Below are 11,060 nucleotides of genomic sequence, written 5' to 3'. Positions count from 1 at the left end.
TGGCCAGCTGGCTGAATTGGTTGGAGCGGCGTCCTCCCATGCAACATGCACTGAAAGGGTGGCTGCTTAGATTCCCGTCAGGCACGTTCCTGGGTTGCGCGTTTGACCTCTGGTGGGGGCATGTGCAGGAGGCAACCGATCTATCTCTCACATAGATGTCTTGTCTGTCTCTCTCTCTCACACACACTAAAAAAACCCAAAAGTTACTGTCATTCTGGGGAGGACTTCCACGATTTTTCTCCCATCACTGAATCCCTTTTCCAAATAGAAAGGTTTTCTCCTCCCTCCTCCCTCTGTATTCTCATACTAAGTTGTTTGCACCTCATTTATAGCACTTATTACAATCATGCTTTTATTATTAAAATTACCTCTATGTAGATCTATCTCTTGCTAACCTGTAAGCTACTTCACACTCTGGGGTTTGTCTTATTCTTACCATAAATAGGTGCTCTACAAATGTTGAATGAAGTGAAAGCCATCATCTCTTACATCATAAACAGGGGCCACTTGGCATGCTGGAAGTAGGTGATGGAGACAGGTGTAAATGGGAAATTGAGAAACATAGTTTAGAGCCCCAATTCTGTGGCTGAAAGTTCAAGATCTTGTTCTTATCAAAAAAGGATTATTGAAGCATGTGTTCTTTTAGCTCCCTTCCAGCCCCAAGATTACATAGCTCTGGGTAGTTACTCTTTCCAAATTTTCTCCAGCTCCTTCTGTCTCCTTTATTTCTTCTCTTCCACCTCCTCTTCCTGAGCTATGAGAATACTCCAAGTATCAACTCAGCTCTTCCCAAAGGCAGCTAGAGAGTGACCGGCCAGGGCAGCTCTCAGAGTCGTATCCATGCCACACTGGGTCTCTTGGCTTCCTCCAGAAACTAGCCAGCTGGCTAGAGTCTGATATAGAGAGAGATGGCAGAAGAAGATATTGCTGAAGTGTTATTGATTGTTGATGATTCTACTTGGGATTTCCTCATCTTCAGGTTCCAAGCGTGGGGCTGGATTTTTTGGTGAATCCACAGGCCATTGGCATTCTCAGAACCTTTGATAATTTGTGCTTGATAACAAAACATATTTGATTAAACAGCTTTATTGAGGTATAATTGATGTACAATAGGTCACATATATTTAAGGCATACAATTTGATAAGTTTTTTATACATCCGTGAAAATGTCACCACAATCAAGATAGGGAACATACCATCACTCCCAAAAGTGTACTAGTTCTCCTTTGTAATCCCTCCTTCCTGTTCCCAGGACACTTCCCATCCCCAGGAAACCACTGGGAATCTAGGCAAAGTAGACATTCTGCTCATACACACACACACATATGCTACCTTGCTCCCCTGGCCCTTTACCTTCATATCTGTTACAAAAAGATGTGCTTTCCTACCTGAGACACCGTCCACCTTCCCTCTCTTTAACCATATTCATCTCTTCTCCCAAACTCTATTGTAAAGGCCTGTCCTCCAGGAAGCCCTTTTTGACTTATCCTGGGGCCTGGTTTCCCTCTCCTATTGAACCCTGAACGTACTCTGGGCCTCTCAACTCTGAGGGGAAGAGGAGGAAGAAGAAAAGAGAGAGGAAAGGCTGAAGGAGTCAGAGGGCCAAGACCCCCCCTAGGGTGGTCTGGGCTCCTCAGAAATACAGGACACTGGTGAAGCCTTAAGAAGAGTTGAAATGCCCTCCCTTCAACTCTCTATGCCCTTCCCCAAGACAGCCTTTGCTCCCATCAAAAACACTAACCTTTACTTATATCAATTCCAAGCATGGGGATTGGAAGCTGAGCGCCCAGACATGAAGAAGGCGTGGGGTCCCTGATCTCAAAGCACTCACATTCTAACTGGAAAAATAAGACACAAAAACATAAATAAAATGAAGATTGCAACAAAATAATGTGGATGAATTCAGCGGAAGGCAGACACTGGCTGAGCAGGTGGGGGAAGAGATGGTAGAATTGGGGAGTGTAGGGAGGATTTAATCCTTGTGAGCTGAAAGCTTAGAGTCCAGGGGAAGACATTACCTCTGAGCACCAATTATGGCTACACCTTCACTTCCCTTTCAGTTCAGACGCAGACGTGGGAAACTGCCAGGGGCTCTGGGGAAGGTGATCGATCCACCAGCTGTCTGAAGCCAGTGTGCTTACAGGGTCCTTGTCCACAGGGCCATGAGTGCCAGACAGAAGCACGGGCTCTGTGGGACAGGTGGGGAGCTGGGGGACATGCAGTACCGCCGAAGGACTTAAAGGAGGAAAGAGTCACACAAGCAGGACTGTGCCACAGCAGGACCAGCTGGGAGGCTATACATGGGCTAGATGGCAGAAATGGAAGCTGGAGACTGGCTGAGGTATCACAGCAGTTCCTATCAGGCCCATACCAAACTTAGTCCATATCATGATGTGGTCACCGGTGCTCCTCTCTGGGTTTTTCTTTTGTGTTTTGTGTGTGTGTGTGTGTGTTTGGTTTTTTTTTTTTTTTTTTGGTCTATCGACTATACCACCACTTGTCTTTCTTCAGACTCAAGATCAAAAGGGTCCAGGCAGGCAGGCCCCCTTCTTTACGTACTTGTTATCAAAAGGAAATCAGCACCTGGAGCCACCATGGATTTGGAGGGAGGAGCTGGATGTGAGAAATGCAGAACATAAGGAATGGGGAGAACAGAATATAACATTCAAGAGGAGGAGGAAGTCCAGGCAGAGTTTATTTATGGAAAAGCCTGAGTAGCAGTGTGACTGAATGCAGGTCTGGCTGCGTGACACTACAAAAGCCAATAATCGAGAGGCAGGTGCTAATGTAAAGGAACACAGTTTGCTTTCAGGTGCCAGCCACCTGGAAGATGGGGGACTCACATCTCAAAGCCCAGCTCCTGGGAAGATGGGAGACTCATGTCACGAAATCCATCTCCACCTCTCAGTGGAGGCAGAGGTTTTTATAAGGAGAGAGAGGGAAACAAAACAAAGAGACCGGGAAGGCGGTTGAAAAGTTCCCTGCGTGCAGACGAGCACAGTCCATTCCGATGAGGCAGGTGATGCTCTGGTGTGCATCATCCTGGTTTAGTCATCCTGGCTTCACGTCATCCTGGATCCGTGGTTGAAGGTCAGCAAATCTCCCGGAGCTGGGATGCCTGAAGGTCCGAGTCTGTATCTTTTAAAGTTAGTTCCTAGGATTCTTATACAAACATGCTGTTTATAAACTACGTATTAGTGAGAGTCAGCACTTACAGAAACAATGTGAAAAGAATGGTGGGGTGGGTTACAAGTTCCCACCATTATAATTTTTCACTGTTGCAGCAGTCCAAGCTGTCTAGCCTTTTCACAGCCCCCCCGCAGAAGCTTTCATCAAACTCCTCTCACGCAGAGGCCAGACAGATTCCGAGGGGTTTGCACCTTGGCCCACATTCCATCTTGAGTACCCACTATGTGCTCCAGATCCCTGCTCTGGATGCTGAGGTGGAGGGCATCTCTAAGAGAAGAGCAATAAAATTCATGGGTCAGTCTGCAAGAGAGAGCCTGGTTAGACGTCAGCACTGACAGGACACAGCTCTGGACTTCCCTGCTAGAGGGATGGGGAGAGGGGAAGTGCAGTGCGGGGTGGGGGGGGGGAGCTACTGGGTTGTGCAACCCAGTTTAGACCAATGTGGGCAGATGGGAACATTGAACGGGAAATCTGTAGGGGTGGTGGTGGTGGCAGTGGCGTGGGAGGGGGAAAGGGAGAGGTTGAGAAGGGAGTAATGAGAAGAAAGTGGTGGATATGAGAGGCTAGCAGAGTACTAAGTTTTTTTGCAATATAACCCACAAAGTAGGAACACAAAAATATTTTAAAAGCTACAAAGCTCTGCAGGGAGCACAGCCATCTCGTCCCCATCCCAACTTCCAACATGCCTTTCTGTCTTATTCAGGAGCAAGGAGCTGGAGCCCAAGAGAAAAGCCCTTGCCAGAATGGTGTGCAGGGCAAAATAAAGTGATAGGGTTTGGGGACAAGACAGAGCTCTGCACCCTGGGGTCAGAGCTTGGGGCAGGAGGTTAGAGAGCCTCTGCAGAATGGAGCAGAGCTGCCTCCTCCTACTCCCCCAACCCCTGTCCTCCCAACCTGTCCAATCTGCATTGATGTCTCAGGGCTGCTGGAAGACCCTACTCCCCACATGTGGTACTAGAGTCCCAGGGTAGGACTGGAGGGTGGTGTTGGAAATGAGGTTCTTTTATTTTGTATCTACCTAAAAGTTCAGGGAGCCCTGGCATTCTTGCTTGGAGGCCCAGAATTTAAACTTAGTCACTGCCCAGAGCCCTTGTTTTAGGAAAGAATGAGATGGCTGTTGCGTAACCCAGAGCCAGGAGGGTGTGGGTTGCTGGAGAAAACAGTCCTTCCTCCCTCTAGGAAGGAAGGCTGGGCTAGGAAGGCTGGGGATGGGCAGGGCCTGGGTAAGGGCTGTGGTGGGTGAGCAGTCAGACCTATGTAGTCAAGGCCCTGGAACAGGCAAAAAGAAACACCCAGACCAGTCACAGCCAGACACTGCTGGGCATAGTACAGCCTGATGAATCCCGATAACCTGCTGGTTGATACTGTACTGGGTGGGAATGGAGTGAGGGACAGCTTGTGGAAAAGGTGAAGAATGGAGGGTAGGCTGGCCTGAATGAGGCGGGGGATGGTGGTGGCGGGGTGTCCTGCTCTCTAGCCACTGTTCCCAAGAGCACCCAGAGTATGGGTTCCTATAACTTTTGCTCTCCCCCCGCCACCGCCCCGACATAATTTCAAATGGCCAATACCCTTCCACCCACCTCCCAGGTGTTCAGCCGGTTCTCACCTTCTGCAATACTTCCAGACTCCCGTGGCCCCACCACAATCCTACGGTTTCTGACAGTTCGCTCAAGGTGTGCCCCCACCTCACCCTTGCCCCCCAGCCCTTCTATCACCTTAGCCCACTATGGACCCCTGACGCCTGCTTCTCCCACAGTCACATTTCAGGGAGTGTTTCTCTTTCTCTCCTTGCCCTCCGTCTATTTTCTCCCATCAGCCGATGCTCCCAACACCCCATTGTCCGTCATCTTGGCTCTTTCCTCTCTTCATTCACCCCCATCCCTCTCCTGCTCCCCACACACCACCCCTTCTCTGCCCACCTTTAGACTGCTATCTTCTCAAGCCCCCTGAGAGTCCCTGTGTCCCCTGTATCCTCCCGCACCTGCAGACTAACTGGATTTCAGGTTTTTCCTTCATCCCAACTGCCTTCCTCTCCTCCTTTCACCCCTCCCCATCCTCCAGTCTCTGGAGCCAACTGTCCTCCCAAATTCCGGGCGAGATTCCCGGGAACAATACAAGAAAAATCAGAGAAATTTGGGAAGTAAACAGAAACTGGGAAGGGAGAGGGAAAGAAGAATGGGGAGGACCCAGGTGGGGGGGGCCTCTCCAGTCCCACCCAGTTTAGGGAATGCCTCTGCCTCCTACCCCCCCTTCACCTGGCTCTTAAAGGGCCGGGCCCCTGACCCGAGGCTATTTAAGGCAGAGGGGTGGCTGCAGGCAGCAGCTGTGCTACGACTGCTCGGAGAGGAGTGGACCCGCTAAAAATCCTGACCATGACCCCCCACAGACTGCTGCCGCCACTATTGCTGCTAACTCTGCTCGCTGCCCGCCCAGGAGGTGCCTTGGCACGGTGCCCAGGCTGCGGGCAGGGGGTGCAGGCGGGTTGCCCTGGGGGCTGCGTTGAAGAGGAGGATACGGGGCTGCCGGCAGAGGGTTGTGCAGAAGCGGGGGGCTGTCTCAGGAGGGAGGGGCAGCAGTGCGGGGTCTACACCCCTAACTGTGCCCCAGGACTGCAGTGCCAGCCGCCGGAGGAAGACGAGGCTCCTCTGCGCGCGCTGCTGCTGGGCCGGGGCCGCTGCCGCCCAGCGCGGGCGCCCACCGGTGAGTCTTTGCCCCGCCCCCTCCCCGCCCACGTAAGGCCCGCTCCTCTGCCGGCAGGGTCCTGGAGAGGTGGGCGCGGGCAGCTCTACAAGCCTCTGGGGCCTGCCATTGACGCTCCTTCCCCCAACCCTGGGGAGTACGTCAGAGGGGTAAGGGGGCAAGTGCAAGGAGACAGCTAGGAGGCTGGGGTGCAGCTAAAACTGGGCGGTGTCGGAGCTCTCAACCTTTTTGCCCCCTCTACTACTTTCTCTTGTGGGGAAAAAAAGTGGGGAGATGGAAGGGTTTATGGGCCACGCCATGTGTCACAGCAACCCAACTCCTTCAGTGCTTTCCCCACGTTGGAGAAGGGCCCCAGATATTCTCAGCTTCCACTTGGAGAAAGAGAAAACAGAAGCCCAGACTCCCATATGCTACACACACATTGAGAAATACCTCCTTCTCTCTTTTTAATATTGAGGTGTCCAAAAGCACCTGAACATGGGGCCTAGAACAGAAGATGCCCCCAATCCAGAGCTGTTTCAGACTACACCAGGGTCAGAGGGCAGGTGCTGTGGGTCCCAGTGGTGGGGACTAGAGGTGGGAAAAGAAGGAATCTGCCAAATCAGGGATATGATTTAAAGCTGCTGAGAATCCTCCACCCACCCCACTCCATCCGACCCCAGAGTGGAGAATAAAAGGCTGAGTCCATGGGTGGGCAGGACAGAAGTGAGTCAGAACCTGAAAGATAGGGGGCAGCAGAAAGATGGGGAGGGCAAGAAATGCAAACACTCCCCACCCCAGGGCACCTGAGCTCCTTGTTCCTTCCATGGGAAGGGGATAGGAAATCTACCTGAAGTTCCTTTCAGTCCCAAATGCATGCAATGCATCCAGTCTGCTAAGGGTCCTCCTGAAAGTGGTGGTCCAAGTGGGTCAGAGGAGGTAGTAGGAGCATAGTCATGGGAGGGTGTGAAATGGAGGAAATGAGCCCTGGCTGGTGTGGCTCAGTGGACTGAGCACCAGCCTGCAAATCAAAGGGTCACGGGTTTGATTCCCAGTCAGGGCACATGCCTGGGTTGCAGGCCAAGTCCCCAGTTGAGGGCATGCAGGAGGCAACCAACTGATGTATCTCTCACACATGGATGTTTTTCTCCCACTCTTTCTCCCTTCTCTTCTCTCTAAAAATAAAATCTTTAAAAATAAATAAATAAATGGAGGAAAGGAGGGGCAAGGGCTGAGGAATGTGGAGGAAGGATTATCAGACTTGGGACTGCAGATGAGGTGGCTCCAGTTGTGAGTAGTAGGCAGATGAAGTCACTATCTAGGTTTGAGGGTTGGGCACCTAGGCAGAGCTTGCTTTGGGCACAGAGCGGGAGAGATAATCCCTTCAAGGGTCATGGCACCTAATGTTACAGCTGGGCTAATTCCAAGCCGTTCATACTCCCCTTCCTGCCTTTCCCTTGCCCCGATGCCCTGGCTTATTTCCTCATCTCATTCATCCTGAGCTCACCCGGGGTTCCCCAGACACCATATGTGAAACTTCCCCAGAGCCTGGAGAGGCATGCAGATTGGAAGCCCTGCATTCCTGCACCTTTGCAACCTTCCTTCTGCCTATCTTGGTTAAGGGTAGAATCGCACATGCTCCTGAGACCAGTGGGGTTGAGCTGGGCTGAGCCACAGCAGACCAGAAGCAAGAGGCCCCTACTGCCCCAAAAGTAACCACATCTCAGGCCTGGGAGAGGTGGGTTGAGTCACAGCAGGGTCACAGTAGGGTCACAGTAGGGACACACATTCCACTTGCTAGCTGCTGACCCCTCCCACATCCATTGCTCTTCTGCCCCATCTCCCTGGCTTGGTGCACCCCCTCCTGGCTGCTGGTGGAACATTCAGGTCTTTCACTCCAAGCCCAAGGCCTTTCCATGAACAGTCGTCCCCCATTATCCACTGGAGAATATGTTCTAAGACCCCAAGTGGGTGACTGAAACTGAGGATAGAACCAAATCCTAAACAACTTCAACTCTTCTGGAAATGTGACAACAGCTTCTACATCAGCAGACGCAGCCTCTCCAATAATTTTTATATTTTTCAGTTCAAACCTTTTCCCGAATCTGTGTAACCATATCTTACTTGCAGTCAATGTCTTGGTGTCACTCATTTCAGGGACCCCCTGCTGCAGTCTTTCTATGGGCTCAATGTTTTTTATTGCAACACATTGCCTTCAGTCAGAACTTTATTTATTTTTAGAGAGAGGGGAAGCGAGGGGAAAAGAGAGGGAGAGAAACATCAATGTGAGAGAGAAACATCAATTAGTTGCCTCTCCTACAAGCCCTGACCAGGGACCAAATCTGAAACCTAGCTATGTGCCCTGACCAGGAATCAAACAGGTGACCTTTTGCTTTGCGGACGATACCCACCACGGCTTGTCTTCTCCATCTCAGCTAAGTACTAACCACATACTGTGGCCATCATTTTTCACTTTGAGGTGTGACACCAAAATGAATTTCCTTTCCCTTCTTCACAATGTCATGTAAAGACGATTTGTTTTACTGTAGATTTTAGCAACCTCAGCATGCAATATTTATTCTTCTCTTATTAAGTTGAGAACTTTCACCTTTTCACTTAAAGGCAGCACTTTTTGGCTTCTTTGGCATCTCTGAATTGCCAGCACCACTACTCTTGTACTTTGGGGCCATTAACAAGTAAAATAGGCCCTGGCTGCTATGGCTCAGTGGATGGGGCACTGGCCTGCAAACCAAAGGGTCACTAGTTCGATTCCCAGTTGGGGCACATGCCTGGGCTGCGGGCCAGGTCCCCAGTAGGGGCAACCACTCATTGATGTTTCTCTCCCTCTCTTTCTCCCTCCCTTTGCCTCTCTCTATAAATAAATAGATAAATAAATAAATCTTTAAAAAATAAATACCATAAGATTTCTTGAACACAAGCACTATGATACCAGGACTGTCAATCTGAGAACAGAGATGGCTAATAAGTGACTGCCGAATGGGGAGCATAAACAGTGTGGAGACGCTGGGCGAAGGGATGATTCACATCCCAGGCAGGAAGGAGCAAGAGGGCAAGAGATTTCATCACACTATTCATAATTTAAAACTTATGAATTGTTTATTTCTGGAAATTGCTATTTAATATTTTCAGACTATGGTTGATGGCAGGTAACTGAACCTGCAGAAAGTAAAACCACAGATAAAGAGCTATTATTGTATTTGTATTTATTCATGATTTTTGCTTTACAAAGGGTTTCTCCTTTATATGCATTACAATTAGTCTGGGGATGTTGTCAGGAAAAGCAATAATACCATTTGCCAGAGAAGGAAGCTGAGGCCAGCAGAAGCTAAGGATGGAGCCAGATTCTAACCCCCTCACTTCTACTGCTCCAAAAGCCCTTCTCTCTCTCACTTCAGTGGGTAGAGATGAGCAAGACTCCTTTCCACCTGGCTCTGGTCTTTGACATCTGTCTGATTTCCGGCCTCTTCTTCCCCCATCCTCTTGTGGCTGTAGGGGAGAATCCTAAGGAAAGTAAACCCCAAGTGGGGACCACCCGCCAACAGGACATGAACCGCAGAGACCAACAAAGGAACCCGGGGACCTCTACCACTCCTGCCAGGCCCAGTCCTGGGGGTGTCCAAGACACTGAGATGGTGCGTTTGGGGCTGGCAGGGAGAAGGAGGGGTGGGGAACCCTGGGCTCAGAGAAGTCTCCCATTTTAGCCCCGAGTACCTGCCTGGCTAGTGAGGCCAGGTAACTGAGCAGTGGAGCTCAGCTGGAATGGTTCTAAGCTGCTTGCTCTCCCTTGCCCCAGGGCCCCTGTCGCAGACATCTGGACTCAGTGCTACAGCAACTCCAGAACGAGGTCTTCCGAGGGTCTCACACCCTCTACGTGCCTAATTGTGACCATCGGGGCTTCTACCGGAAGCGGCAGGTGAGGCCACTCCTCTCCTTCCCTTGGTCCATCAGTACAAAGCTCCTACCAGAGATGGGGCAGGGCCTATACAGTTGTATATATGACACTTCCCCTGCTTTTAAGTATCTCCCAACTTCAGGGCCCACACAAACAGAATAAAAAACCACACACTGTAGAAGAGGAGTCAGACTGCTTAAGGAATGCCTAATTCAGAGGTGCACATATGTGAGGCACGTCAGAGTCACCTAGAGGGCGGTAAACATACAGGTGGTTGAGCTCCACCTGCAGAGACTGAAAAATTTGCATTTCTAACACCATGCCCAGTGATGCTGATGCTGTTGGTTTGGAAACCACCCTTTGAGAATTACTGTTCTGGCATAGAAATACTGGCACAATTTTGTGGGTGGAGAAGAGGAGAAGCATGGGAAGGAAACCCAGCAGGCCTCGTGGTCTTGAGAACTCTTAGATGTTTCTGCATGTTCAGACTCAAGAGTCCACAGCCCAACCCCAACCCATGGGGCCCTCCCATCCCTCTTGTTGGAGCCTTGGCCTCACCTCTGATCTGCATGCCTCTCTCCCCAGTGCCGCTCCTCCCAGGGGCAGCGCCGAGGTCCCTGCTGGTGTGTGGATCGGATGGGCCAGCTCCTGCCAGCGTCCTCAGACAACGATGGAGGCTCCCCCTGCTCCACTGGGAACAGTGGCTAAGGCTGGTTGGGGGCCTGGGGGGCCACTGGCAGGAGCACGAGGCTGTCATCTTGGGTCATTTGTTGAGTTACGAGTTACTCAGGGCCCCTGAGTCACACACTCCACCTTCGGGCTCTGCCCCATTGTCCCCTTCACCCCTGGGACCTCACACATGGAAAGATTATTGGTATTGACTTGGGGTATTAATAAAGCTGTGTTGGAGGTCTCTGGTCTCTGTCTCTGTGTCTACCTCCCACATTTCTGGAGCTCCTGGCCCTTCTCTCTATCCTCTTTAAAGCCCACCCACACCCCATAGCAGATCCCTTTTCCTATTGGCTACTGCAATCCTTCCCGCTGCTCTTGGAACAAAGGAGACAGCCATTGGCAGAGGCTTCCAGGCCTGAAGACTCACCCAACTACCCACTAGGGAGGTGGGGAAGGGGAAATGGAGAAAGAGGTGGGGAGAAACTGAGCCCATGACCTTGGTCTGAGGTTGTGATCTTGTTTCTAACACAGAACTTTGGACAGAGAGAAGAGGCAGAATTAATAGTTAATCCCCAGCAGGAATTTAACAAAGAGGAACTCTCAGAGT

At 50.8% G+C, this 11,060-nt stretch overlaps 1 protein-coding gene across 1 annotated transcript; it reads left to right on the top strand.

Moving 5' to 3' along the window:
- Positions 1-5,410: 5,410 nt before the first annotated feature.
- Positions 5,411-10,695, top strand: IGFBP6 (insulin like growth factor binding protein 6). The gene is made up of 4 exons (XM_053921463.2): positions 5,411-5,889; positions 9,382-9,521; positions 9,683-9,802; positions 10,367-10,695. Exons 1-4 carry the CDS (start codon positions 5,562-5,564, stop codon positions 10,487-10,489), a joined length of 711 nt encoding a protein of 236 aa, XP_053777438.1. The 5' UTR covers positions 5,411-5,561; the 3' UTR covers positions 10,490-10,695.
- The last annotated feature ends 365 nt before the right edge of the window (positions 10,696-11,060 follow it).

This window comes from Desmodus rotundus, chromosome 3, assembly GCF_022682495.2.
Source record: "Desmodus rotundus isolate HL8 chromosome 3, HLdesRot8A.1, whole genome shotgun sequence".
NCBI classification, from domain to species: Eukaryota; Metazoa; Chordata; class Mammalia; order Chiroptera; family Phyllostomidae; genus Desmodus; species Desmodus rotundus.
This window is presented reverse-complemented; position numbering and strand designations above follow the sequence as displayed.

Bases quoted from the DNA above. Each gene is read 5' to 3' on its own strand.
- IGFBP6 (XM_053921463.2), top strand. From the start codon at position 5,562: ATGACCCCCCACAGACTGCTGCCGCCACTATTGCTGCTAACTCTGCTC. The intron at 5,890-9,381 runs GTGAGTCTTTGC...TTGTGGCTGTAG, and splicing joins CCCAGCGCGGGCGCCCACCG to GGGAGAATCCTAAGGAAAGT. The intron at 9,803-10,366 runs GTGAGGCCACTC...CTCTCTCCCCAG, and splicing joins GCTTCTACCGGAAGCGGCAG to TGCCGCTCCTCCCAGGGGCA.